This window comes from Rhinichthys klamathensis, unplaced genomic scaffold, assembly GCF_029890125.1.
Source record: "Rhinichthys klamathensis goyatoka isolate OS25496 unplaced genomic scaffold, OSU_Roscu_1.1 h1tg000305l_1, whole genome shotgun sequence".
Lineage (NCBI taxonomy): Eukaryota > Metazoa > Chordata > Actinopteri > Cypriniformes > Leuciscidae > Rhinichthys > Rhinichthys klamathensis.
In genome coordinates, this window is record NW_026606824.1 from 327,045 (window position 1) to 353,510 (window position 26,466).

At 41.1% G+C, this 26,466-nt stretch overlaps 1 protein-coding gene across 1 annotated transcript; it reads right to left on the reverse strand.

The window, feature by feature from the left end:
* Positions 1–11,154: 11,154 nt before the first annotated feature.
* epm2a (EPM2A glucan phosphatase, laforin) lies at positions 11,155–26,245 on the reverse strand. The gene is made up of 4 exons (XM_056270701.1): positions 25,990–26,245; positions 17,331–17,505; positions 11,611–11,855; positions 11,155–11,449 (listed from the first exon to the last, which is right to left on the reverse strand). The coding sequence occupies exons 1-4, from the start codon at positions 26,237–26,239 to the stop codon at positions 11,166–11,168; spliced, it is 954 nt and encodes a 317-aa protein (XP_056126676.1). The 5' UTR covers positions 26,240–26,245; the 3' UTR covers positions 11,155–11,165.
* Positions 26,246–26,466: the final 221 nt, after the last annotated feature.

Sequence of the window (26,466 nt, forward strand, 5' to 3'; positions counted from 1 at the left end):
TAAATGTAAGTACACATTGATGGCCTAAGACACGAAACGAGCGGTTTGTGTGAGAAAACGAACAGTATTTATATCGTTTTTACCTCTTGTAACCACAGCCACGTCCAAGTGATCTGAGGGCGCGGGCGCTTCGGTCTGCGCAAGCGCCGGAAAGCGCCGGAAGTGATCTCTCGCGCGGTTGCGAAAAAAATGTAACGTTGTCTGTTGATATATCGAAATCGTCTTCCATTGCGATTTCCTGTATATCTAAATATGTTTAGATCTTCACAGTGAAAGGAAACACTTCCGAAATCTCTGTGTAAACAATGAGTGACGTACACGCGCGAGAGATCACTTCGGGCGCTTTCCGGTACTTAGCAGACGACAAAACTGCAGTGCGCTCTTAAAATAATCAGAACAATATAATTTGTTGCGGTGGATTATTGTTCTTGGCCTGAAAGCTGTTGTATAAAGTGCTATATAAATGACTTGACACCATAGGATAATAACACACTGTGCATACTGATGCCATACTGTCATACTGAGATCTACACTGCAAATGTTTGTAAGGGCATATTACACATTTATAGTGCATGAACAGATAACAGAGAGAAAATCTTATGAAGAGACTTTGTCAAGATGCCTTTGATCAGATAAAGGCCATTGAAATCATTTCACACACACACAGCAATACAACGTGAGTGTTGAATGTGTGTGTGTGTGTTTGTGTGTCTGAGAGAGATAAGTGTGGACTTGCACAATGGTGGTTGAATTGACAGAGCAGAACTTTGCATAAATGAATCTGAATGAACCAAAACAATAACAAAGAAACAAACTGCTGTTTGAAACGCCTGGCTGATAATTAAAATCGGAATTTTAAATAAAAAATGTTCTCATAAATTGAGTGAACTGCTCAATAGTGAAATAAACTTCAATCAATCGATTAAAACTTGCAATCAGATTAATTGCATGATATGCTGGTAAATTTAATACATTTAAATCACAATTAAGTGCAATATTTCGTGAAGAAAGACCCCAAATGATCATTCAAAATGTGTGTTATTGAAGCAGACAAAAACTCAAGGTAGATTTACTGAACAATGAACAGAGGAAACGTCTCGGTTACATACCCTCATTCCCTGAGTACAGGGAACGGAGACGTGTCGTCGGGGAGTTCCCTGACGAATTGGGATCACGCTAGGGAGCCTATTGCCGTCGAGAGAATTAAAAACGAATTGGCATGCAAGATTTGCATTCCGCAACCCGCCCACCAGCGCGGGTATAAAGGGCGGAAGTAAACATTGCGTAATGCTTTTCGCTGAGGAGCTGAACAGTGTTTAGACCTCCGCGAAGGTACAACAACATGGCGAGGGGATGACACGTCTCCGTTCCCTGTACTCAGGGACCGCACACGGGTGAAGTGGACGCCCCTGAACCTGGGAGGCCGGCGTGCAAACTGAATTGCATAGCCGAACCGAATGGTGCGGGTGAGCCATCGGGACGGACCCGGAAGCGCTATAAGACCCAATAAGCCCACCGACCCAATAAGCCCACCCGAACCACCGGCGTACCCGCGGAGGGGCAGCGAGGTGGAAGGCCGGGACCCGGCTCCAGTGGCAATGTAGTACTCCACCGCGTCGCCGAAGAGGCCGCCCTGGGATACGTGGAAGTTGAGAAGTTTGTTCTTCTCCGCTTCCCTCATTTCTGCCAGGGTCAGCCACAGGTGGCGCTCCTGGACCACCAAAGTGGACATCGCCGGGACCACCCGCCTGCAAGTCATGGAGTGCTTTAGCCTGATGGACTTGGAGCAACGCCATGGCATGCAGGGCGGAGGCGGCGTCTCCACACGCCATGCAGGCATCCCCGGTCAGACCAGAGGAAAACCAACAGGTGCGGGAGGGGAGTGAAGGGGCACCCCGCCAGGAGGAAGCGGTCTTCGGACACAGCTGCATCGCGATAGACCGCTCCACTGGGGGGATTCCCTCGTACCCGTGCGCCGCCCCGCTGTCCAGAGTGGTAAGGAAGGAGGAGCGAGGTTGTCTCCGCCTGTACGCCAGAGGCGCCGACCAAGACTTCCTCAACTCCTCATGCACTTCCGGGAAGAAAGGGACCGGAGCGGGTCGTGGGGCAACAGCGCGGCCCGCTCCAAGACACCAATCATCCAACCGCGAATGTTCAGGACCAGGCGGAGGGTTCCACGTGAGCCCGACATTCGCGGCCGCCCGTTCGAGCATAACGGCCATTTCCGGATCTGGCTCAGCCTGAACCACCACACCCGAAGGGGGCAGTCCCCCCGAGTCATCACCAGAAGATGACCGCTCTTCCTCCGATGCCGCGATCGACATCTGATCCTCAGGTGGCGCCCCGAAGGAAACAACCGGAACCGCCCGAGGGGGCTCCGGCCGCCCCACCGGAAGCGCCGATGGCAACGTGCAGCTAGAGTGATCCTCATTCGCTCACCAACAGGAATAACCGAAGTAGCCGCCTGCCGAACTGAACCGGCAGACGAACTAGATCGAGGATTATCTGAAGGGACTCCCCCGTGTTTCAAGGTTCTCAGTCTCGAACGTAGCATCGCCAGAGTCATATTCCCGCAATGAGAACATGACTCGTCCACCAACGCTGCCTCAGTGTACGCTAAGCCCAGACACGTGAGGCAGTGTTTGTGGCCATCAGCCTGAGGGAGAAGTCGACCGCATCCAGAAACGCACGGGTGTGACGACATCCTGAAAAGGACGCGAAAACACCGTGTTCCTCTCTTAGTTTGAAAATAAAAGAAAAAAAGAAAAAGAAAGAAGAAGAAGGAGATGCTCTGAAGCACCGAGGCACCGAGGGCAGACACTCGGGAAAAACTGCAAGCCCTCGTGCTGCACTCAGTCGCGTCGATCACTTGAAGCGCCGTCACACCAGCAGCGGTCAGAGACTCCTCTTCTTTCAGCTCGTCTTCTCTTCAAACCGGCAAGAACAGCAGCTTTACACAGAACACTACTGAGAAGCTCCGAAGAAAAAAGCATTACGCAATGTTTACTTCCGCCCTTTATACCCGCGCTGGTGGGCGGGTCGCGGAATGCAAATCTTTCATGCCAATTCCATTGGCTCGTTTTTAATTCTCTCGAAGGCAATAGGCTCCCTAGCGTGATCCCAATTCGTCAGGGAACTCCCCGACGACACGTCGGAGTTCCCAGGACGAAAGGGAACTAAGGGTACGTTTACACGACAACGATATGCTTAAAACGAAAATCCGGAAGTTTTTTCTTTGTGTTTTCCGCGTACGGACGACACTATTGTCAAAACGATCCCCATTTAAAAAACGACTTAAAACGCTGTATTCTGCTGCCAGGCCATTAGATGGCGATGAAACACTACAGACTGAACACGTAATACGCATGTGTATGACATCATCGTCTTCAGAGATTCACGTTTTTGTTGTTTACACGGAGACCGTTTAAAAAAAAACTTGTACTTTGAAACCCTTTTTGGGGTGTACAAACGCTGTTGTCGTGTAAACGAACGGCCAAAACGCATAAAAAGTTTTATGTTTTTAGTTGAAAACGGTGTCTTGTAAACAGCCCCTAAGGGATTGCAAGAAAATAATACGGGAGGCTAATCAACAGAAACTGCAACATGTGCGTAACTTAATCAGTAATCAAGGAAACTAACTAGTTTATTTTTACTATTTATTTTAATGTTTGTCTATGTAAAGAAGCAGGCAGGTGTCTTTTGTCATTGTGTAACATCTAATTTTGCTATGTTAACTAGTTAAATTGACAGCCCCAAATAGGGGAAAAGTACTTTCAGACTCCTGATTACATGCAATTAAGGTCCAGCAGGAGTCAGAGCTAAACAAGGACATGATGTCTGAGGCTGGGGATTTGTAACAGATGTTAAACTCTAAAAGTGTGTCTAAAGCTAGTTTTGGAAATATTGCCAGTGATTGAATCTTGTGTGTGCGCGCGCGCGCGTGTGTGTGTGTGTGTGTGTGTCAATAGTCATTTACATTTTGTGCTATGACAAGTCATTGGACTGCTATTTTTTTATTATATTTAGAGTGATTTTTAGAACTAAATCTTTATCATTACAGTAATCGTCCTGGGTGTGAACAGGCCTTTACCGTGACAAACAGGATAATGACATAATCAATGATGCAAACTTCATTAAATATGAGACAAATTCAAATTCTGGTGTAAAGCAGCTCTAAAGAAGACAACAGTGTCGTTATTCAGCTCAAGTCAGTTCACTATGGACTCAAATCAGTTCAATAACAGTGTCGATGTTGCAAAATTCGTCTATTAAAACCAATTTGATTCAGCTATAAGCAGAAGACAATAGTGTCATTATTCAACTCAATTCAGTTTAAGTTTTGTTCATATCCAATAGTGTCACTGCAGCCAAATCAATAATACTGAATATGAAGAGTCTTTTAAACCCCAACTGAGCAAGCCAGAGGCGACAGTGCCAAGGAACCCAAACTCCATCGGGTGACAGAATTGAAGAGAGAAAAAAAAAAACCTTGGGACAAACCAGGCTTAGTCGAGGGGCCAGTTCTCCTCTGGCCAACGAACACACACTGTGTGATTATGATTCAGGCTGCATCACAAGTCCGATTTGTGATATTATTCAAACAAATTGCATCCAGCTCCTTCTGCTTGAAGATCGAAATCCACCATGCTGGCATTGAACATACACATTTCACAATAGCATCTGCAAAAAAATGTTGGCAAATCCAGTAGTTCCTTCTAAAAAAATAAAGTGCTCATTATAAGCCTGACACCTTGTAAACACAATTGTATTTCCAATTGGACTGATAATTGGGCTCACAATTCATGTTGGGTTACACACATCATGTTAAAAATTGCTTGGTATTATAAAAGACCGTGCATCTGAATAGAGTATGCATTTAACACAAATATAATTTATGCGATTGCAATAAATTACATATGGGCGGATAAAATATGTCTGCAGTCTGAGAAAAAACAAAGAGTAAAAAGGGTTAATACACCATGAGGGGAAAATGAAATATGGTGGGCAGGGTGAGTCCAGAAGTTTGTCTTTATGATCAATGGCAGTCCACTTCAATGGCTAGTGGGCTAATAGACTCGCCCAAAGATTTATGGGAAATTTCACTGCCATGGAATGAATTTACAGAATGGAATAAGGGAGGAAAACACCAAACAACTGATATGAATCTGTTCTCTTCTTTCATAGATGTGTAGCTAATATAATCCAGTATCAAATCAAACAGCGGGAACAACATGAAGGTGAGTAAACGTGTATTCGTTTATCACATGTATTCTCTAAGCACAAATGAAATGAGTGCAGTACTGTGGAAAACATCAAACCCATAGCATTGCTTTGATGCAGAGAGACACCTGTGTTATTTAACTGTTTTACAGCTGCTCACAGCACTGACATGAGTGCACAAAGTAAATATGCCCTCCAGAGATCTATATATTCAACTGTTTGTGACACATGTGCACTGCAGTAAAGGGAAATAGATGACTTACAAAACCCATGAACAAACAATTACCCCTCATTAAAGAAAAAAAGAAAAGAAGAGTGCATGAAGGAAATGAGGGTTTACTGGAGAAATTGGGACAGAGTCACATTACTCCAGTGATCTATAGTGTTTTCTTGTTTTCTTTAAAACATTGCTGCAACCAACCCGTGACAATAAATTATAGCTAACTCTTTCCACGACAGAGTGTTTGAAAAAAGTTGCCAGCCACCGCCAGCATTTTTAATCATTTTCACAAAAGTTTCATGGCCCCCAGAATATTTTGTAGTATGAATATCTGAATATGCAATATATCAAAAGAAAAGGACAAGAGCGTCTGCTTTAAAAAAAAAAAAAAAAATCATGATCAAAACACAGATGGAGTAGATCGAGTCCATCAACACCCCCAGAGCTTCACAGTCCTGTAGCTCGTCCTGGGTCGACATTTCATTCAGTAACATTAGGCCGTTTTGATTTATATGCTGTTCTGTTTATCTGTTTCTGTGGATGATTGCAATGATGCTTACATTGTATCTGCGTCTTCTTCACAAGTGTTTTAATCAGGAGATTCAGTACTCTTTCAGAAGATGTGTAATAGCGCCCCCTACCGTATAACAGTGAAAAGCCGGAAATTTCCGTCAATGGCGGGGAAGTGTTTTCTCACACATGACAAAATTTTTTTTTTTTTAATAAACACTTTTTTTGTTATACTGGTTAAAATTCTCTTCACATTGTGATAGCAATCAATAATAGAATTGGTCTTAATATATTTACGACCAAAACTTCGAGTTCTTTACGACCAAAACCAAAAGTTCGTCCAATCATTGCATTCGGTCCGTAATTACGAGATGGCAACCCGTGAAGTTTTACCCGGAGCTGTTCGCCGCCTCAGACTCGGATTGATGCGTTTCGATGCCAACATTATCAACGCTGAAATGAATCTGCAACAGTCAGAGCTAGAGCTCAGTGAATTGTTTGTTTTCATTATTATTGTAATGTTATGTGCTAGACATGAGGTAATTTAACGCCGTCTTGTGATGCTTTGAAGACTCTGCTGTGTGCGTTCATGAATTTTGGAGACGCTCTGAAGGGAGGTGGAGTAATAACTAGCCTACTTTTAATGAATCTGTTTGACATCGAATTAATGCTAGATGTTTTGCTATAAATTACGAACATGGCATCTAAAGACTATCTCTTATTTTTCTCAGTTATTTAGCTTTATTTCCAGATTCAATTATAGGCTCGTTCTAACGAACTTACCACACTCTTTAAAAATGGTGCTAAAAATCTCTTGACAAACTAAAAGACGTAAATGACATTTGTATGTTTTCTAAATAAAAGATGCAGAATGCACTGAATGTCAGCTTGCTTATTTGGCTCAATGTCCACATGTCATGCAATCAAGAAACTCTGCTTCTAACCACAGGTCGAGAGCTGTCGTTCCAACCACACAACTTTGCGATGCTGTTTGCGAATGTTTGTTGGAATGGTGGTTTCGGGAAACACGACTCGTTGAACTATGCTGATAACAATAGACCTTGCGGCCATAGTTGGGTAACGATGCTTTCGGGAAACACACCCCTGGTTGGTTGAAACCAGCAAGTTCTGCAATGCCAGACCCAGATCTGCCTTTTCTGTGTTGGAAGTGTATGGAACAGGCCAGAACTGGGCATCGGCTCTGTAAATGGGGAAAGGATTGATAGGAGCTGGAAAAGATTGGATTTTACACTTCCGATAATGACAAATCATGACCTCTGACTGACACACACACAGTGAAATTATCAAAGACACACCTAAATATCTGTGACAGGTCATCTGCTGCACACACGCTTTCTTTACATTGTATTTACTCAATACTTCCGCAAAAAAATCTTCTTTTAAGCAAAACCGCAATGATATTTTATTTTGTCTTTCATCTCTGTTTTCCAGTCCAGATAAAGACTTATTCTTTCAGTGAGACACAGGACAAAGGACTGCATTAGAATAACGTAAATAAATATGAATAATATTAGCCTTTTGAATCAGCTTTGAACCAGATCCCGTGACTGTACAATTATTCACTGACACAGAGAAACAGGTGAAAACTTTATCCTCAAAACACCAAAGCTCTTTATCTCAGTCCTGGAATAGACTGTGTATATTCACTTTAGAGGTGGTTTTGTTTTGCTGCGTGGAGGCTGTATTTATTTAAAGGTGGAGCGCCAAGGAATTGAGATGCTAACCGTGGATCAGGATGAGATTTATTGTGTGAAATAATAATATTTCACCCCATAGTTCATGGTGACTCATCCTTGACTCTTCTATTTGAGCATGAACGCTCAAGGCAAACACAAATTTAACTATAGGGATGGATGACTACACAGAAAAAAATCCTTTTCTTTATCTGTATCTTATGTTCTCCAGTAGAAATATCTAAACACACTAAACCATTCAAAAGTAAGGTCAGTAAGATTGTATTTTTGTTAACAAATACTTTTATTCATTAAGGATGCATTAAAGGGTTAGTTCCCAAAAAAAAAAAAAAAAAAATCTGTCATCATTTACTAACTCTCATGTCAAATAAAGATATGAAATCTGAGAGCTTTCTGTCCCTCCATTGGCAGTACAAAGTTCATAAAGAGATTGTAAAACTAATCCATATGAATTGAGCTGTTTGGTCAATTTTTTAAGAGACCTGATGTTCAGGTTCATTCTCGTGTTACGCAGCACGTTTGAGCTTCTCTCTATGTTCGCTGATCAATGTTTATATGTGAATAAAAGCCTAAATTCAATCCGTTCATCATATAAAGTGATTGTGTCTCTTCAGAAAAAATGACTAATCCTCTCAATTTATATGGATTAGTTTTACGATCTCTTTATGAACTTTTTGAAGCATAGTGAAATGGTAGTTGCGTAGACTGTCAATGAAGGGATAGAAATTTTAGATTCATTTAAAATAACTTCATTTGTGTTTCGTAGATAAACAAAAGTCTCACGGGTTTGGAACAACATGAGGGTGAGTATTCTTAATTTTTTGGACGAACTAACCCATATATGGATTATAGTGTCAGTAAAGACATTATAATGTTACAAAATTACTTGTTTTTGTGGTACACAATTTTATTATATTTGTATAATACAAAATTACTTTAAATCACTGATTTATTCCTGTTTTCTAATCAAATTTAATTAATGGTAGGCTACCTTCTGCTCAAACCACTGAACCGCTTTTTCTTTTCTGAAGCAAAACTTTTTGCAATTTTCACATAAAGTCTCTCAGTGTGGTGACAGTGACACTAGTCTCTATTTATTTAAAGGTCAGGTTAAAGCGCTTTTCATTATGGCAGCTTATTTCAAGGGCAGGGAAATTGCTGTGCTAAATATATAACAAGAATATTGAGTTACATTCATAAGTGAATGAAAGTGGAATGTTAGAGGAGAAAAGGGGCAGATAGTCAAACAATAACCATCACATTAGTAGTTCTGTCGACAATTGCCTCAAGGTGCCTTTTCAAATGAAGACCATGTCAAAATGAATGAACAATAACTCGGCGAAACTGGCATTCGGTGAAAACATTTCAAAGGATATACACAACAATACACTCATGCCATAACGTCTCGGTTACATGAGGTAACCCTCGTTCCCTGAAAGAGGGAACGGAGATGCCACGTCGAGACCGACGAATAGGAATCTCGCTACAGAGGCCAATCTACTTTGAGTGAAACTAAATGAGCCAATGCACATTGGCGTGCAATCATTTGCAGCAGCTGCTCTGCCACCCAGCGGGTATATAACGAGCAGCAGGTGCGACTGCACTTCAGTTTTTTGCTGAGGAGCCGAGATGATGAGCTGGCTGCCCCGGCGGGCCGCAGCAGATGTGGCGACGGGACGTGCCGTCTCTGTTCCCTCCTTCAGGGAACGAGGGTTGCCATATGTAAGCGTTCCTCTTCAGTCGGTCAGTCGACGCCACGTCGAGACCGACGAATAGGAATCCCTACCAAAGGGTCACAGCTGCTGACCCCATCCAGCGCCCTGTGCAAGCCTCTTGCCCCTTCTTGCCTAGACGATAGGAGGAGGCTTACACAGAGTATATTTGTCACTGTTGTTCCGTGATAACCCATACAGTGAGATTCTTGGATAACACTGGGAAAGCAAGCCCTTTCTGTTAGGAAGGAGAACACTGCAGAAGCCACTTTCTTCAAAGGAGTTATGTGGAGATATATACAAATGGACTAACCTGAAGGTTTTACTGCATGTGAAATACTGGGTGACTTAGCCCAAGGGAAAGACACGGGCTTCCGTTTAGGAGCAGCCGTGGAAGAATACACATATGGGATCCCCGCAGGGTCACACATATGGGACCCAGCCTAGACCCGATTCTGAGGGATTCAACGGATAAAGGCCTGGTGCTGGACGCTCCGCCACGTCCGGGCCGAGGGTGTTGGAGGACTCCACAGGTTTTCACTCTGGAGCAATAAGTGTAGGGTGCAGCAAGCCGACAGAGCCGGGCTTCTCGGCGCCTCTACCCGTTTAGGGTGAGGTATTGCATTATTGTGTTGATTATCTATCTTACGAAATTGGCATGATACACTTATACCTGACATAATAAATTGTTACATTTGATTTTATTCTGAATTACTCCGAAATGTTTCCGCAAATCTGCGTTCAGGGTTAAGTACATACTAGATCCCAGTTTAGATGGAGCGTGGGGCACTTCTGGTGGGATTCTAGATTCCTGACCAACTGCTTGACTTTAAGTTATTATGCAGTCGCAAATAGGGGGCTAGAGAAGAAAACTATTGAGGTAATAGCAGCGTTTGGAGCGACATTATCTTAATGTCCTAGCCATAACCTCTGGTTATTGTTTGGGCTTTAACTAAGTTGTTATATGGACGACTGGGTAACGCAACGCTATCTCACGACCAATTCGTCCGAATTTGACGAGTGATTAAAAGATGGCTAATTCGTACGAATTTGTACGACCTCATTCGTACAAATTTGTACGATTTGTCTAAACCCACGTGATGGGTAGGTTTAGGGGCGGGGTCAGGGGTAGGTCATTCGTACGAATTCATACGAATTGGGCAACTCGTCAAATATGTACGTTTTAGCAAAAATCGTACTAATTCGTACGAGTGAGGTCTTTGAATCTTTTAATCACTCGTCAAATTCGGACGAATTGCTCGTGAGATCGGGTTGGGTAACGCTTCCTTTTACAGTACAGTACTTACGTGTACTTAAAGTGTACGTACCTAGTACTGGCTAATATAAGGTAAGTACATGGGTTAGGGGTAGGTTTAGGGGTAGGTTCAGGGTTAGTACTTAGTTATTACCCAGTAATTGTAATTACTATAATAAGTACATAGTATGTACATGGGTAACAGGACTGTAAAAGGAAGCGTTACCGACGACTGTAGGGGGCTACATGGGTTCTTTTTAACAATAGCAAGCGTGTTGCGGCATTGTTAAACTGCTTTAGCCATAACCTCTGGTTATCGATCAGACTGGCGAGCTTGGGATCGTGAGATCAGCTTAAAAGAACGGCCGGCACGATACTCTCTAAGCGACATATATTCCTAATGAACGAGTAAAATATAAAGTAAAGAGTTAAATAGAATAATCAAATGCATTGCTAAACTATTATATAAATGACCAATAACCAATTGGCAATCTGTAAAAAATAATATTGGCAAAAAGTAGAGGGCACTGTTTTCAGGTCTCTGGGTTGCAAACAAATGGACAGAGTTGCCCAAACTTCACGATAAAGTCATTTTCTGCTCTTACTAGTGCGTCCTCATCAATATAAACTGCCGCCCTTCTGGCAGTGAGGTAGTACTGCACTTTTCTGAGTCTCCAGCCTAACACATACATCAGGAGTCCACACACTGCCGCAGTAGAACGGCCCACTCCTGCATTACAGTGAACATATACTGTGTGACCGTTCTTCAGCAGTCCATAAAGCAGGAACACCGCCTGGGGCAGCATCCGTGTGCGACCTGCAATAAACATATACAGCAATACAAGCTCTTTAGAGACTTGCATTAGTAATCGAGTTTACAGTTCAGTACAGCATATCCTCCGTGTGCTAAGTACATGTTACGTACGGCTCACTTGTCTCTGTTATTCAAGGGTGTATTGGCTAAACACACACACTGACCTTCTGTGCTCATGTCTGGGGTGGGGATCCAGATATAAGAAAGGCCACAGTCTTTGTACAGGTGTGTCATTGTCTCTGGGGTCATGGGTTGACTGAGGTCACGCCGGCAGCCGTGTGAGTTGTTTATGACATCCCATTCTGTCTGAAAGTTCATCACTGCTGTAACACCCAGTTCTTGTTTCAGCTTTAGGGTTATATGTTCGGCCCGTCGAGGGCAGCTGCCTAACCAGACACGCGGAAGCACCCTGAAGAGAAGAGAGAGAGGAAACTTAGCTGTGTGAAGGAGTATGTGTGTGTGTGTGTCTACAAACTATGCAAATAGTGTGTGTGTAACCAGTGATGGCCCATCAGAGAAGGAAAGGGCAATCAAAAATGTATTCAAAATATAACAACAGAAGAGACTGCTGCTTCAATAAATGTACTTAGAGATATGCCGAGGTAAAATATGTTTTCCATTTTTTTTAAATATTTTCCTTGCATAGTAGACCAGAGATCATCTGTGTACATAAGCATAATGAGCAGCCAAAGACACGATAATTAAACCTGCCTCAATCTTTTATTGGTTTGATCAATATTGTACATACATCAACTTCCCTGGACAATTCCCACATCTGTAACAAACAATCACCACATTGCTTAATAGATATATTATTATGAGATCCCAGAGCAACGAGAAAGATAGCAGAAACATATGGCAGGGTGATAGGAAAGATCATAAAACATATACTGTATGAAAATGTGTTCCTTTAACGATTGCACTGACAATGTTACTACTCAGTGATACACTTTTTAGTGGGGTTTTTTTTGCCATTGAAACATACTATACCTCCAGCCCTACGTATTCAATTTTGGACTGCAAATTCATCCCGTCATATCATATCATTACAACGGAGACTCCTCCTGACGTGGGGGGTTGACTTGGGCAAACCAACAATTACGCAGAACACTGTAGCAACTCCAAAGAAAAACTAGACACTCAGAACAACAGAAGAGAAAAAGAGAGGAGAGCAGATAATTTTCATTTTACATTTTCAGCGTCTCTACCTCCATCGTTTCTCATCAAACGATGAGACAGTCATGTCAGCAGGGTCTCTCCCTCTGTGTATATGAGAGCTCAGGACTCAAATAATGGAAATGGTAATGAGTTTAGTGGTTTGAGGAGACAGACTGACAGCCAGGGGAATGAAGGTCAGAGACATCAGGTGAGAGGTGTATTTTTACCTCAGAAACCCACATGCCTCTTTGAGGGGAAAACATAAATGAAATGATTGAAGGGAAAGTGAGCTGCAGGTTAATGGTGAGAAGCATTGAGTATGATTTAACCTCTGCCCAAAACCCTCTCCAGGGCAGGACGCTTGGGTTGATGTCTAATACAATTGCATTCATTTATTTTCCCTGTGACTTAATTGTCCAAATGCTTTTTTTGGTGCAACTGTACACAGAGGTGTGTGCAATGTACTCCTCTGAAAACGATGCGTTTGTGTGTGTGCGTGTATTTAAGCACTGCATTAGAAGTGGGCACGTAGTGCATTTTAAATGAGCAGTGGTGACAAGTACAAGTTGTGTTTAATTACTGGTCAAAGACCTAACAAGGTGTACTTGATTCTGGAGACAAAAGGTCCTTGTATTTTTCCTTGGGACTTTGTTCATTCAGCCACCCGAGTTTATTTTACACTCTTCATTTGGTGTGAATTAGACTTTGTAATTGATACACAGAAACACTGTTTCCCGAGTTTCATGGTTGTTTATTTCTTATAGAGTCAATGACATGCACTGTGGGAACATTGACTCGTATTGTGAATGTAGACGAAACCTGAAATAAGAAAAAAAAAAACCTTTCTAGTTCTCGCAGTAAATTTTAATGTTGAATTCTCTGTGGGTCTTACTATCTTCTGAGACTAGCAGGTTTTAAATAAACCAAAGGTTCTTTAATAAAACAAACTCAGGTAATCCAAATACAGTAAGGCAACATAACAGCATATTTCACATGAACACACAAACAATACCAGAAACCAACTGAATGAAAAGGAGGAACTTAAATACACAAGGTGATTGAACTCAAATGATGAACTCTTTAACCAGAAACCATAGTAACAAATGAGGAGAGGGAAACTGGAACAAATGAGTTTGGTAACTGAGAGAAAAAAATAGAAACTCCATGAAAATGAAACTAAAACAGGCAGTTTGTGATGTCTATATAAAACCATCCTTGCAGATAATCTAATATTAATGAAATAAAGAGAGCACACTTTCATGACCATGTTCGGTTACACTGTGTTTGGTGACTATGATTAGTTACACTGGAATTAGACAAATAAGTACTGAGTAATGTTAATTATTAACTACATGTAGTCCTGTTATGGGTTGCCTTAGGGTTAGTTGCTTGTAATTATGCATAATTTACTGTTATTACTTTTTTTAAGTAGCTGTAACTACTTTAAAGTACTAACACTAACGTATTAAGTGTTATCCTATGTTTTTAACACTCTTCAGTGTACTTTTAAAAAGTGCACTTTGTAATTATGTCAAATTAAAAGTTTTACTTTTAAGTACATTTTAATGCATTGTTTTAATAATTTTTCGTCATGTTTTAAAGAAGTACACTTATTTTGATGTGTTGACAGCGTGGAAAGGAGAAGGAGGAGGGCGTGGAGATGGTGTAGGGATGGAGACAGGTGATGGCGAAGGTATGGTGATGGCAGGCTGTGGAAGAATGGTGACAGATGGACGGCGACGAGACCCCGGCGGCGATGGTGTACGTCCGATGGCACAGACCCAGAGCAAAGTGACGACAGCCCACGGCGGAATCGAGGGAGGAGCCAAGGTGGTGTAGAGGCGGACGTCAACTGGGGGACGGCCGACGGAGGCGGAGCCGATGGATCCCAGGGCGAAGACAGGCGGCTGGAGTTGTATGAGGTTTTGCCGACAGTGAGGATCCACTCGAGTTACGAGGTTTAGTCACAAGCTCTTTAAATAAAGTTCAATTCAAGCTCTGGTATAAAGTTTCTTATCATACTGTTTTCGGAAAGATAGTGTTACCGAAGGATCTCGTGAACAGAAATGTTAAAATACTGATTCTGTTCAGAGTGAACCGATTGAATTTTTCTTTCTTCTGTTTTATCATTTTTCTGCCCTGCTATAAATGCACCATTACTTCTACATTTAGCTAATTAAAGTCTCTCAGTGTTTTCCATTATTTTGTTCAGTTGTACTTTCTTTACTAGAGATGCATTCTGTCATAGGAAGACAGAATCTTTGCCCTTATGGAGATACACCAGCCTCTTTGATACAGTGAATCTGTTATTACTCTAATGGATTCCCCAACCCCAGACTCAATGACCCTGTCTTACTTTTATCCACCTCCACTTTCAACTTTTTTTTTGCCTGCAGAACAAGGTCAGAGGTCAAAAGAAACAAGCACTTAGAGCTCACTGCTTGAGTCATTGAGCTAATTATAGAGAACTATATAAAACACACGCATAATTAAAAAGAGAGACATGCACAAAAAAACACCCTAATCAAATGCTTCTGGATAATTAGATGTTACTATCTGTGGATTTGAGACATGGCACATACTTCAAGTTAAGTTGAATTTACAGAGTAAATTTATCTTTAACCTGGTGTTAATCGAGACACTTTACTTCTGCTAAACATCTTTTTGTGTTCCACAACCCTTCCCTTTAAAACTAAAGGTCACATTTACCTTTGTTCTGAGAAATTTCATGTAATAAAAAACGGAAAGAAATTTCCTTCGCGTTTTTTTGCGTATAGACAACAACGTTGTCAAAACAATCCCCGATCACAAGGATCTGCGAACACGACTAAAAAAACTGCATTATGCTTCCATGCCGGCAGAAACACTGAGCCTTTAGACTAAACATGTAAGGCGCCATTCACATATTGCGCCTAAAAACGTGTAGAAAAACGCTAGGCGCGCCGCGTTCTCCTTTTTCCAAAGTGCTAGGGCGGTTGCACTCCGGAGGCGTCTGTCGTTGCTGTGGTTGGTTCTTGTCACGTGACCTACGGTGCGCTTGTGGCATTCTGAAAAGTTGAGATGGTTTTATCTCGATGCGGCGCGGACGCGCTTGGAAAAAACTAGCGCGTCGCCCCGCGACCGCATCTCTTCCATTATGAGCGTGCATACATTTGAAATAACGAACTTGAGCGCGCAAAAGACGCGACATGTGAGCAGGCCCTAATACGCCTGCACCGTTTTCACAAACTCGTGTTTTTGTAGTTTACATGGAGACAATAACGATATCATTTTCAAAAACTTGCACATTGAAACCCTTTTTCAAACGTTTGCATTTTCAGGCCTCTAAAACGCTGTTGTCGTGCAAATGAATGGCCAAAATGCATAAAAAGTTTTAACTTATTAGATGAAAACGGTGCCGTGTAAACTGCCCCTTAATTACACAATGCAAAAGCTAGAAAATAGGAACCTTTGCTTTGCTGTGTTTGGAATGGATTACTATCATTCTCCTCATACTATTTCTGCAGTATCCAGTATGAATAATGTGCATAGTATGCAACTTTTCTGTAAGAATAGAATATCTGGTTGACCTACTGTATTTGCCCAAACCTGCTTAATACAACTTAAGTACACTGAAATTGGTATTGAAGTTGTGTTCAAAATGGCATACTACCATACAACCCTATACAGGTACAACTATATTTGCAGTATGCAATGTGTATATTGTGAATAGTATCTGAATTTTATGTATGCATGGAAATCCCGGATTACCTAATACATTTGCTGAAATCTGTTGTGTGCATCTGAGAACACTGGGTGAGATATTGTTTCCCACAACGCAACATGCTCCACATGATGCTTCATGGGGAATGAAGAGTGTGGCGTGAGTGAACTGGAGCCAGGCAATAATTATAAATGTAACATTCATATTACAGGTGTTATTCCTTTAAAGTAAATAAAAATTGTATTGTGACGTACAAACTATAGCTGTTTCCCAAAGCACTTGTTAGCATCTATAGCCCAATTTATACTTCAATCTCAACATATGCTTTCGAAAAGTAAAATGTTGAGTAAAAATGTTCAATTGATTGTTCAAAAAACACATTATTTTTCTTTCTCTCTTGCCGACATCGAGTTGCAAGTGCACAAGTTAGTTATACTTCTAACATATCGCAAAAACAGTTGCAAAATTCAAGGCGCGTAATTTTAAATGACTTGAGAAGTTGCAAGTGCCTAATTGAGGTTGTACTGTGAATGTGAATGAAAGAATAAGTGCAACTATGTCCTACAAGTTTGTGTCTGTCATTGTATTTTTGTGAATGGGATTTTACACAGTTGTAACTACTTGTCTGCAACTTCAAATTCAGAATACAGGTTTGGGACTATTGTTTGCGAGTGCAAATCTCAACATTCAACTTCAGATTTTTATTTTACAGGTTTTCACATTGGAACTGCGAGTGTAAATATTAGCGTACAAGTACGAATATTAATTGTACAAGTTCTCAAATTCACATCTACATGCTCTCGAGTTTTGCTACTCTTTTAACTTAATCACTTACCCTCATGTTGTTCCAAACCTGTATGTGTTTCTTTCGTCTGTTGAACACAAAAGAAGATATTTTAATGGCACCCATTGACTTAGGTTTGGAACAACTTGATGGGGTGAGTAAGTGATGACAACACTTTCATTTTTGGGTGAACCATCCCTTTAAAACACATGATGGATGGGAAATGCATTCACACATACTGGGAGAAGTGAATGGCCTGCTGTCCCGCTATGCTGAAGTAAAAGTTGGTGGTGTGTTGCATCTCATCTGTGTGGCCTGTCTCCTCGATCCAGTGACCAATCGGGTGGCAGTATACCCCGTCCACCATGTTACTGTCATCATACACACACTGCCGGTCATGATGTGGCCCATTGCCTAGCGATAGACACAAGACAAACACAACACGTCTCAAATACATTTGCACACTAATGGGTCAATGACAAACCACAGTAGGATTAATGAAAAAACATTGTAAAAGTTTTTAGATGTCCTAAGTTCTTACTTTTTAACAAAATGTTTGAATTAATGACTTTAAAATATCATGTTATGTAACATCTGAATAAACAACACATTTGTTTCATGCTTCATATAAAGTTTCAGTGGTTCTCGAAAAAGTTCAAATTCACATTATTGTCCATTTTGTGCTTTTTATGTAAGCCTTTCATTTCTGAGGGGGAAGGTCAATAGCCAATTAAATTACCGAGTGTTGTTCAGACTCTGGAGGTCACCTGTTCCTGAACCTCTGAGAGTTCACATTTAAAAGCTAATGGTTCCTTTCATTGAATCAGACACTTCCTGTAAGGGCTGCAATTCTGTATAATTTGATGGTCAAGTAATAAGCTTGATTCATAATAAATTTAAACATTCAAATGAGTCCTTGCGTTGGTAAAACAGTAGCGGAGCGCTGCCTCAGTCCTACATGTAATGCACTTGTAATGAGGGTGAGCATGTTAGTTTCTGAACTCGTATTCATTCCTAACTCACATTCATCCTGAAAGTATGTGGGGTGTTTGTTATTTGTCCAACATTTATCATCCCACCCCACTGCTGTCGCCCTTTCAACTGCTGGGCTGATTAGAGTCTCAGAGCTGCAGCCCACACAGCAAACAAGCTCTTCACGCGTACTCATATAGCATGAACAAACAATCCTGTAATTATGCTCATGGTTACAGTCTCAGTTTAAGCAACAAACATACATTACACACTGTAAGCATATACAGTATGCAGACGTTAATGTTTAAATGGGTTTGGATGGTGGTGTTTAAATGGGTTTGGATGGGGGTGTTTAAATGGGTTTGGCGGGTGGGTTTGGATGGTGGTGTTTAAATGGGTTTGGATGGTGGGTTTGGATGGTGGTGTTTAAATGGGTTTGGATGGTGGTGTTTAAATGGGTTTGGATGGTGGTGTTTAAATGGGTTTGGATGGTGGGTTTGGATGGTGGTGTTTAAATGGGTTTGGATGGTGGTGTTTAAATGGGTTTGGCGGGTGGGTTTGGATGGTGGTGTTTAAATGGGTTTGGATGGTGGTGTTTAAATGGGTTTGGCGGGTGGGTTTGGATGGTGGTGTTTAAATGGGTTTGGATGGTGGTTTTGGATGGTGGTGTTTAAATGGGTTTGGATGGTGGTGTTTAAATGGGTTTGGCGGGTGGGTTTGGATGGTGGTGTTTAAATGGGTTTGGATGGTGGTGTTTAAATGGGTTTGGATGGTGGTGTTTAAATGGGTTTGGATGGTGGTGTTTAAATGGGTTTGGCGGGTGGGTTTGGATGGTGATGTTTAAATGGGTTTGGATGGTGGTGTTTAAATGGGTTTGGCGGGTGGGTTTGGATGGTGGTGTTTAAATGGGTTTGGATGGTGGGTTTGGATGGTGGTGTTTAAATGGGTTTGGATGGTGGTGTTTAAATGGGTTTGGCGGGTGGGTTTCGATGGTGGTGTTTAAATGGGTTTGGCGGGTGGGTTTGGATGGTGGTGTTTAAATGGGTTTGGATGGTGGTGTTTAAATGGGTTTGGCGGGTGGGTTTGGATGGTTGTGTTTAAATGGGTTTGGATGGTGGTGTTTAAATGGGTTTGGCGGGTGGGTTTGGATGGTGGTGTTTAAATGGGTTTGGATGGGGGTGTTTAAATGGGTTTGGCGGGTGGGTTTGGATGGTGGTGTTTAAATGGGTTTGGATGGTGGTGTTTAAATGGGTTTGGATGGTGGGTTTGGATGGTGGTGTTTAAATGGGTTTGGATGGTGGTGTTTAAATGGGTTTGGCGGGTGGGTTTGGAGGTGGTGTTTAAATGGGTTTGGATGGTGGTGTTTAAATGGGTTTGGATGGTGGGTTTGGATGGTGGTGTTTAAATGGGTTTGGATGGTGGTGTTTAAATGGGTTTGGCGGGTGGGTTTGGATGGTGGTGTTTAAATGGGTTTGGATGGTGGTGTTTAAATGGGTTGGCGGGTGGGTTTGGATGGTGGTGTTTAAATGGGTTTGGATGGTGGGTTTGGATGGTGGTGTTTAAATGGGTTTGGATGGTGGTGTTTAAATGGGTTTGGCGGGTGGGTTTGGATGGTGGTGTTTAAATGGGTTTGGATGGTGGTGTTTAAATGGGTTTGGATGGTGGGTTTGGATGGTGGGTTTGGATGATGGTGTTTAAATGGGTTTGGATGGTGGTGTTTAAATGGGTTTGGCGGGTGGGTTTGGATGGTGATGTTTAAATGGGTTTGGATGGTGGTGTTTAAATGGGTTTGGCGGGTGGGTTTGGATGGTGGTGTTTAAATGGGTTTGGATGGTGGGTTTGGATGGTGGTGTTTAAATGGGTTTGGCGGGTGGGTTTGGATGGTGGTGTTTAAATGGGTTTGGCGGGTGGGTTTGGATGGTGGTGTTTAAATGGGTTTGGCGGGTGGGTTTGGATGGTGGTGTTTAAATGGGTTTGGATGGTGGTGTTTAAATGGCTTTGGCGGGTGGGTTTGGATGGTGGTGTTTAAATGGGTTTGGATGGTGGTGTTTAAATGGGTTTGGCGGGTGGGTTTGGATGGTGGTGTTTAAATGGGTTTGGATGGTGGTGTTTAAATGGGTTTGGCGGGTGGGTTTGGATGGTGGTGTTTAAATGGGTTTGGTGGGTGGGTTTGGATGGTGGTGTTTAAATGGGTTTGGATGGTGGTGTTTAAATGGGTTTGGCGGGTGGGTTTGGATGGTGGTGTTTAAATGGGTTTGGATGGTGGGTTTGGATGGTGGTGTTTAAATGGGTTTGGATGGTGGTGTTTAAATGGGTTAATGGGTTTGGATGGTGGTGTTTAAATGGGTTTGGCGGGCTTGAGTTTGGAGGTCTCAAAGCAATATTGCCCTTTAAAGCCAAAATGCAGTAAGTATGCCAACACTAAAATGGCTTTTTATTGAATTTTGATGTATTTGACATTGAGATCTAAAACCTAATTTATAAAATAGATTTTTCCGACTCTGTATTCTGATTTGATGCTATGTATTTATGTTAATGTGCATGTTGCTATGATTCTTGGTAACCATAAAGAGCCTACAGTTAGGATATATGTACATTGTGAAAGTGTCCTCCACTAATATTGGCTGCTGGTAAATATGAGCAAAGGCGGCTGTGAAAATAAATCTGCATTGTTAAAATCCTTTTGATCTTTCATTAAAAAAATTCACAAAAATCTAATCTTTCATTGAAGTAAAACAATTGAAAATTGGGGTTTTAGGGGATTAACAGTTAAAGACCCAAGGACTAGATATGATTAATTAAGACCCGGAGTCAGAAGTGCAGTCAATTTAAGACAAGAGTCAGACTTATAATAAATTAAAGACATTTTTTACTGAAGATAGTTTGAAATTTCATCAGGCAGAAGTCAGCTTCAAGACTCACAAGGAGTTCGTAGGCCGCCCCACTTACAGTTACAAAGATCACAGCAGTTACACCCTTCACCAAGGTCTAAGTTACGTCCTTGCTTCAGGTTGAATGATTCCGATTGGCTAAGAAATAGATAAACATAGTAATTTTCCACACATATACAGATAGACTGAAGCATATCTCCATCGATAAGGCAGCTGACACTCACGCCGTGATCTTCCAGGTCGCAGGGAGCCAGCATGTCGAAGAAAACAAAGTCAATCAATCTCCAACAATGCCACTGTTTCCTTACCCTGCACCAAGAAGACTAACACACACACCGACACACAGCTTCTTCAAGGTTTGATTTGGTCGGGCTCTAATGATAAACAGGAGAGTCTTCTCAAAACATCACGATAACATCTTCTTTCTCTCAATGAGAGGACACTTTAATATAGAACAGTAAAGTAAATGCTAAGAAATGGTCACTTACACCATTGGTTCCAATGACCCTTATGACCTATAGTCATCATGGTGAGCTAGAAGAACGGATATATGTTTTAACACATGTTGAAAATCTTTCGCAAAAAAACGAGTCCATGTTTAATTACTGGAAGCCAGGCTAAATAAGCAAGCAATGTTGCTGTATTCCTAGCATGGGCTAGACCTGCAGTCCCCTCTCAGAAGATATCACGTACAGACATTAGAGCAGAGGTCTCAAACTCGCGGCCCGCTGGGTGATATTTTGTGGCCCCCTACTTGACATTAAAGTTTAATGTTAGTGCGGCCCGTCGTTGCGTGTGCCACGTTTAAAAAAAATAAAAAATAAAATAAAAAAAAATGTTATCCCTTATGAGCTACCATAGATAGTCTCGTGACAGCTTACGGTGGGTTTGTTGTCAATAGTTGTCATAGACAACCGCGAAGTACAAACATACTGCGCCTGGAAAAAATGAACGCGTCGCTTCAATTATGAGCTCGCTTGCCGCGCGCCTACATTTGAAATAACGAACTTGAGCGCGCAAAATATGTGAGCGCGATATGTGAACGGCCCCTCGTCGAGCTACCACCAATCAGACCACGAGCTACTGGCAGCTCGCGAGCGACGTGTTGGAGACCCCTGCTCTAAAACAATGTGAGAATAATCATTTTGAGCTTGTAATATGTGTCCAACAGGTTGATAAGAAGGTTTGCTTTGATTTGTGCAGTCAGTAATTTGAGACACTATACATGTGTAGAAATAATTCAATAAGATGGGCAGACATGACTGCAAAATTTGTATTTCAAAAGCAATAATTTTTTTTCTAAGTATAATAAAAGGAAATGTGCCTTCCAAAAAAAACATTCAATATCATTAATGTGTTGTATAAAGAAAATAAAAAGGACATAAGCAAATATAAATAAATCACAAATATGTGTTATCGAGAAAAGAAAGTTTGTAAAATGAACTTCAACTGTCAGAAGGACAGCTCATGAAGAACCAATCATGTACAGAAAGGAATGTTCAAATGCAGAGGAACAGTTCAGAAGAAACGTTAATAATAAAGATTGAGAAGATTGGATCAGTTGTGCTCCTTTTTTGGAATACTTGAATACTATTTTTTGTGGAATACTTGATGCGGCCCAGCCTGACCCAGACTCTACCTCCAGCGGCCCCCAGTTAAGTTGAGTTTGAGACCCCTGCATTAGAGAATACATGAAAAGAACATTTCAGTAATCACACTGGTAACTTCTATAACAAAGTAAAATCTCATGAGCCTAGAGAAGTCATTCAACTCATGAGATATTTAGAAGGAAAAATATAGATTAATACCTTGTTTATAATCACTCATTAGATATACATTGAAGCAGCAGTGGATTCCAGAATCCACCTCTTCAGGGGAAACTCACATTAAAATGTTTTTCCTCTAGTTCACGTTGGCCACAATTATTGGCACCCAATTATAGCAACACCCTTTTGCGAAGATAACAGCTCTTAGTTTTCTCCTACAGTATAATGCCTGATGAGTTTGGAGAACACCTGACAAGAGATCAGAGTCCATTCCTCCAGAATCTCTCCAGATCCTTCAGATTCACAAGTTCATGTTGGTGCTTCTTCTCTTCAGTTCAGCCCGGTGCTTCTTCTCTTCAGTTCAGCCCACTCATCTTCTATAGGGTTCAGGTCAGGGAACCGGGACGGCCATGGCAGAAGCTTTGTGCTCAGTGACACATTTTTGTGTTGATTTTGATTTGGATCCTTGTCCTGATTGAAGATGCAATCACGACCCATTATAATATTTCTAGCAGATGCCGCCAGGATTTAATTTTTTTTTTTTTGTATCTGTTGGTATTTGATAATATAATAATAATCTTTATTTTATATAGCGCCTTTAAAAGTTGCATCTCAAAGCGCTTTACAAAGACATACAGAAAAGATACATTGAGATAAAAGGAAAAAAAACATACATAAAAAAATAAATAGAATCATGCAATCAAAATCAATTTAAAAGACATGACAAATAAAAAAATAAAAAAATCACATATATGCTAGCCGGAAAAAAAACCATGTATCTGAACAAGATGTCCAGGACCTCCAACAAAAAAAAAACAGGCCCACAACATTATCCGGGAGTATATTTAACCGTGGGGGGTACTTTTTATCCCTGTTTGCACCAAACCCTGCCAAAAACCGCTGAATATACTGGAGTTTGTTTATGGATGAATGAGGAGGATTTTTCTGGAAATCCTCCCAAACAACATGTGGTGATGTTGATCTTTTTTAGGCTTTCTGACCCCAAGACTCAACTAATCTCTGCAATTATCTGTGATCCTCGGAGAGTCTTTGGCCACTCAAACTCTCTTCCTAACCGTGCATTAAGACATAGACACACGTCCTCTTCCAGGCAGATTCGTATCATATTTAGTTGATTGGAACTTCTTAATTATTGCCCTGATGGTGTAAATGAGGATTTTCAACTTTTCTTACAGCCACTTTCTGTTTTGTGAAGCCCAACAATCTTTTGCTGCACATCAGAACTATATTCTTTGGTTTTACTCATTGTGATGGATGTGTTTGGCCTTTGTGTTTCCTCATATTTAAACTCCTGTGAAACAAGAAGTCATAGCTGGACAATTTCATGTTCCTAGTCACCCTGGTTTGCTAAAAAAGGTAAATATTAATGGGAATATACTTCAGAGATAGTTTACACATACGAATATCAGGGGGTGCCAATAATTGTGGCCAACATGCATTGGCCAGCAAAAACATTTATTTCATAATGTGAATTTCCCCCATTTTCAATTTTTTTACTTCAATGAAAGGTTAGATTTTTGCTAATTTGTGAATGAAAGATCAAAAGGATAACCAATGCAGATGTATTTCCCCAGCCGCCTTTGCTCATATTTACCAAGGGTGCCAATATTAATGGAGGACAGTGTATTACCTAACAAGAAACTCTGATTAACAAATGATTAAGTAAAAGTGCTCAGTTGAATGAAGTAGTTCACTATAGCTAATAAATAACTACCTCCCAGAGGACTATAAGAACTACAGGTTCATAATTATTAAGAGTAATGCACAATGTATAATTAATTCTAAAATTAAGATAATTTAATAGTAGTTAATAGAATATTTATATTGTGTTACTCATTTGTCCCTGTGTAGTTATTCATTAATGACCAAACAGTATTCTAAAGTGTTACTGTGTGTTCTATATAGTTGCTATGATGCACGAGATTGAGTAATTAGTTTTAAATGAGAACTATTCCTTTAAAATGTAACATAATAATAATAATAATAAAAAAATGCATCAGGCTACTTTCATTCCATCCCAAAAAGTTCCCAACCAGTTCTTTTCTGATTTAAAAGTGGTTCACTCTCTATCATACAACATTTCCTCTTAAGCTTCACATCTAGGTCAAATACAGAAAAAGAAAAAGGTGCAGAATTAGAACCTACTGAAGTGAACAGGCCAATACGTCCTTATGAACCAAGACTGTCCCTATCTGGACGCTGATACACCCCACTGATCAGAGTACTTTAGTCTCAACTGGAGGACTATCAGTTCATGCTTGCTTACCAGAGGCAAACTCGGAGCCAATTCACCTGCTATGGTGTGCAATCAGCAAGCATCATTTCAATCAGCAAAACACATCTCGACACAATCAAAATCTCGGCTGTTTTCATATGACAGTGTGAATGGACAAGATAGCAGCAAACAATGGCTCAATCAAAACCTCAGTCCACAGATGGCGCGAGCACTGGAGCAGAACGTCGATTTGTCACGCATAAGGCATATTCATTCAAATGAGAAACATGACAGAATGAGAAAACTGCCACTGGAGTCATGTAAGGACGACAGCTTGGGCTCCCTGACAAAGCAGGTCATGTTCAGGTTTCAGCGTTCCTTCATTTTTCATCACTTTGAAATATTTGCTGCTTTGCTCCCAAAGCAAAGTTCAAAGTTTGGTCTCATGAAAGTGAAATACGTTTCAACAAGCTTCATAGGCTACTGTCCAAAAAACAAAACAAAACAAAAAAAAGGTGCAAAAAGACAGTGAATACATAAATACTGGACAACATTTCTATAGGCTATTATCAGGTACTTTCTCAATCATTTAAACCCAGTGCAAAAACAATCTTACTAATATTATTGGGAGATTTAGAGTGACAACTGATATTTATATGCATTTTATGTAGAAGTCTGTTATACTGTTATTTAGATCTACATTTCGAGATCAGAATTTTAGCTTACTTTTTGTTCAAATAAATATCAGAATCTGTACCGAATTGCATATTTTTACTCAGTTTTTTCCTCAAGTATGAGCTTTATATTCTCACTATCATACTAAACTGTAGCCTTCACAAGTTAAACTGAAAGGATTTATAAATTCGTGACTGTCTGTCAGTGCAAGTCAGACTGAACAGCAGCACCATCCAGTGAGCCAAAAACTGTATTACACTGTGGATGTTAAAGCGCGTATTGTCCTTTATCTTAATATATCCTTTAGAGCTGATGTCGTGTGTGTCGTCCTCACGACTTGACCATTATCCTCACATACCTTCCCAAATGTTGTTCCCAGCGACACGCTTTATAAACTTAAACCACAGCTTATCTGTGTTGGGTTCGGACAGATGCACGTCTCCGGTCCACAGACACGGTTCACAGGCGGACGGAACCGGGCGGCTCGGGTTCATCTGCACGGCACGGGCCGGGTCCCAGTGTCCCATCTCCGGCCGAGAGCCCAACACAAACACCTCGACATCTGAACACTCTGGTGTCAAAATTACACCAAACCTAAACACAACCATGTCCTGTAAATACACACAGCTCGGGAGCTCTACTGGGACTGATATGTGCCTTCGGTCACTGACATTAAATGGCTGCGCTAAAAATATACGCAGTATTCTTGACATTTAAAGGGATACAGTGGCTGAGAGGGGACAACTCTCTCTCTCTCTGTGTGTGTGTCCTGGTAAACCTACATTATGGGGACATTGCATGTCTATGAAAAGTACCATAAATCATGATCATACAA

Coding starts and splice junctions, on each gene's coding strand:
- epm2a (XM_056270701.1), bottom strand. CDS start 26,239: ATGGTTGTGTTTAGGTTTGGTGTAATTTTGACACCAGAGTGTTCAGAT. Junction 11,856..17,330: donor CAGGCCATTCACTTCTCCCA/GTATGTGTGAAT, acceptor TCTTCTCTTCAG/GGTGCTTCCGCGTGTCTGGT. Junction 11,450..11,610: donor CCCAGACATGAGCACAGAAG/GTCAGTGTGTGT, acceptor TGTTTATTGCAG/GTCGCACACGGATGCTGCCC.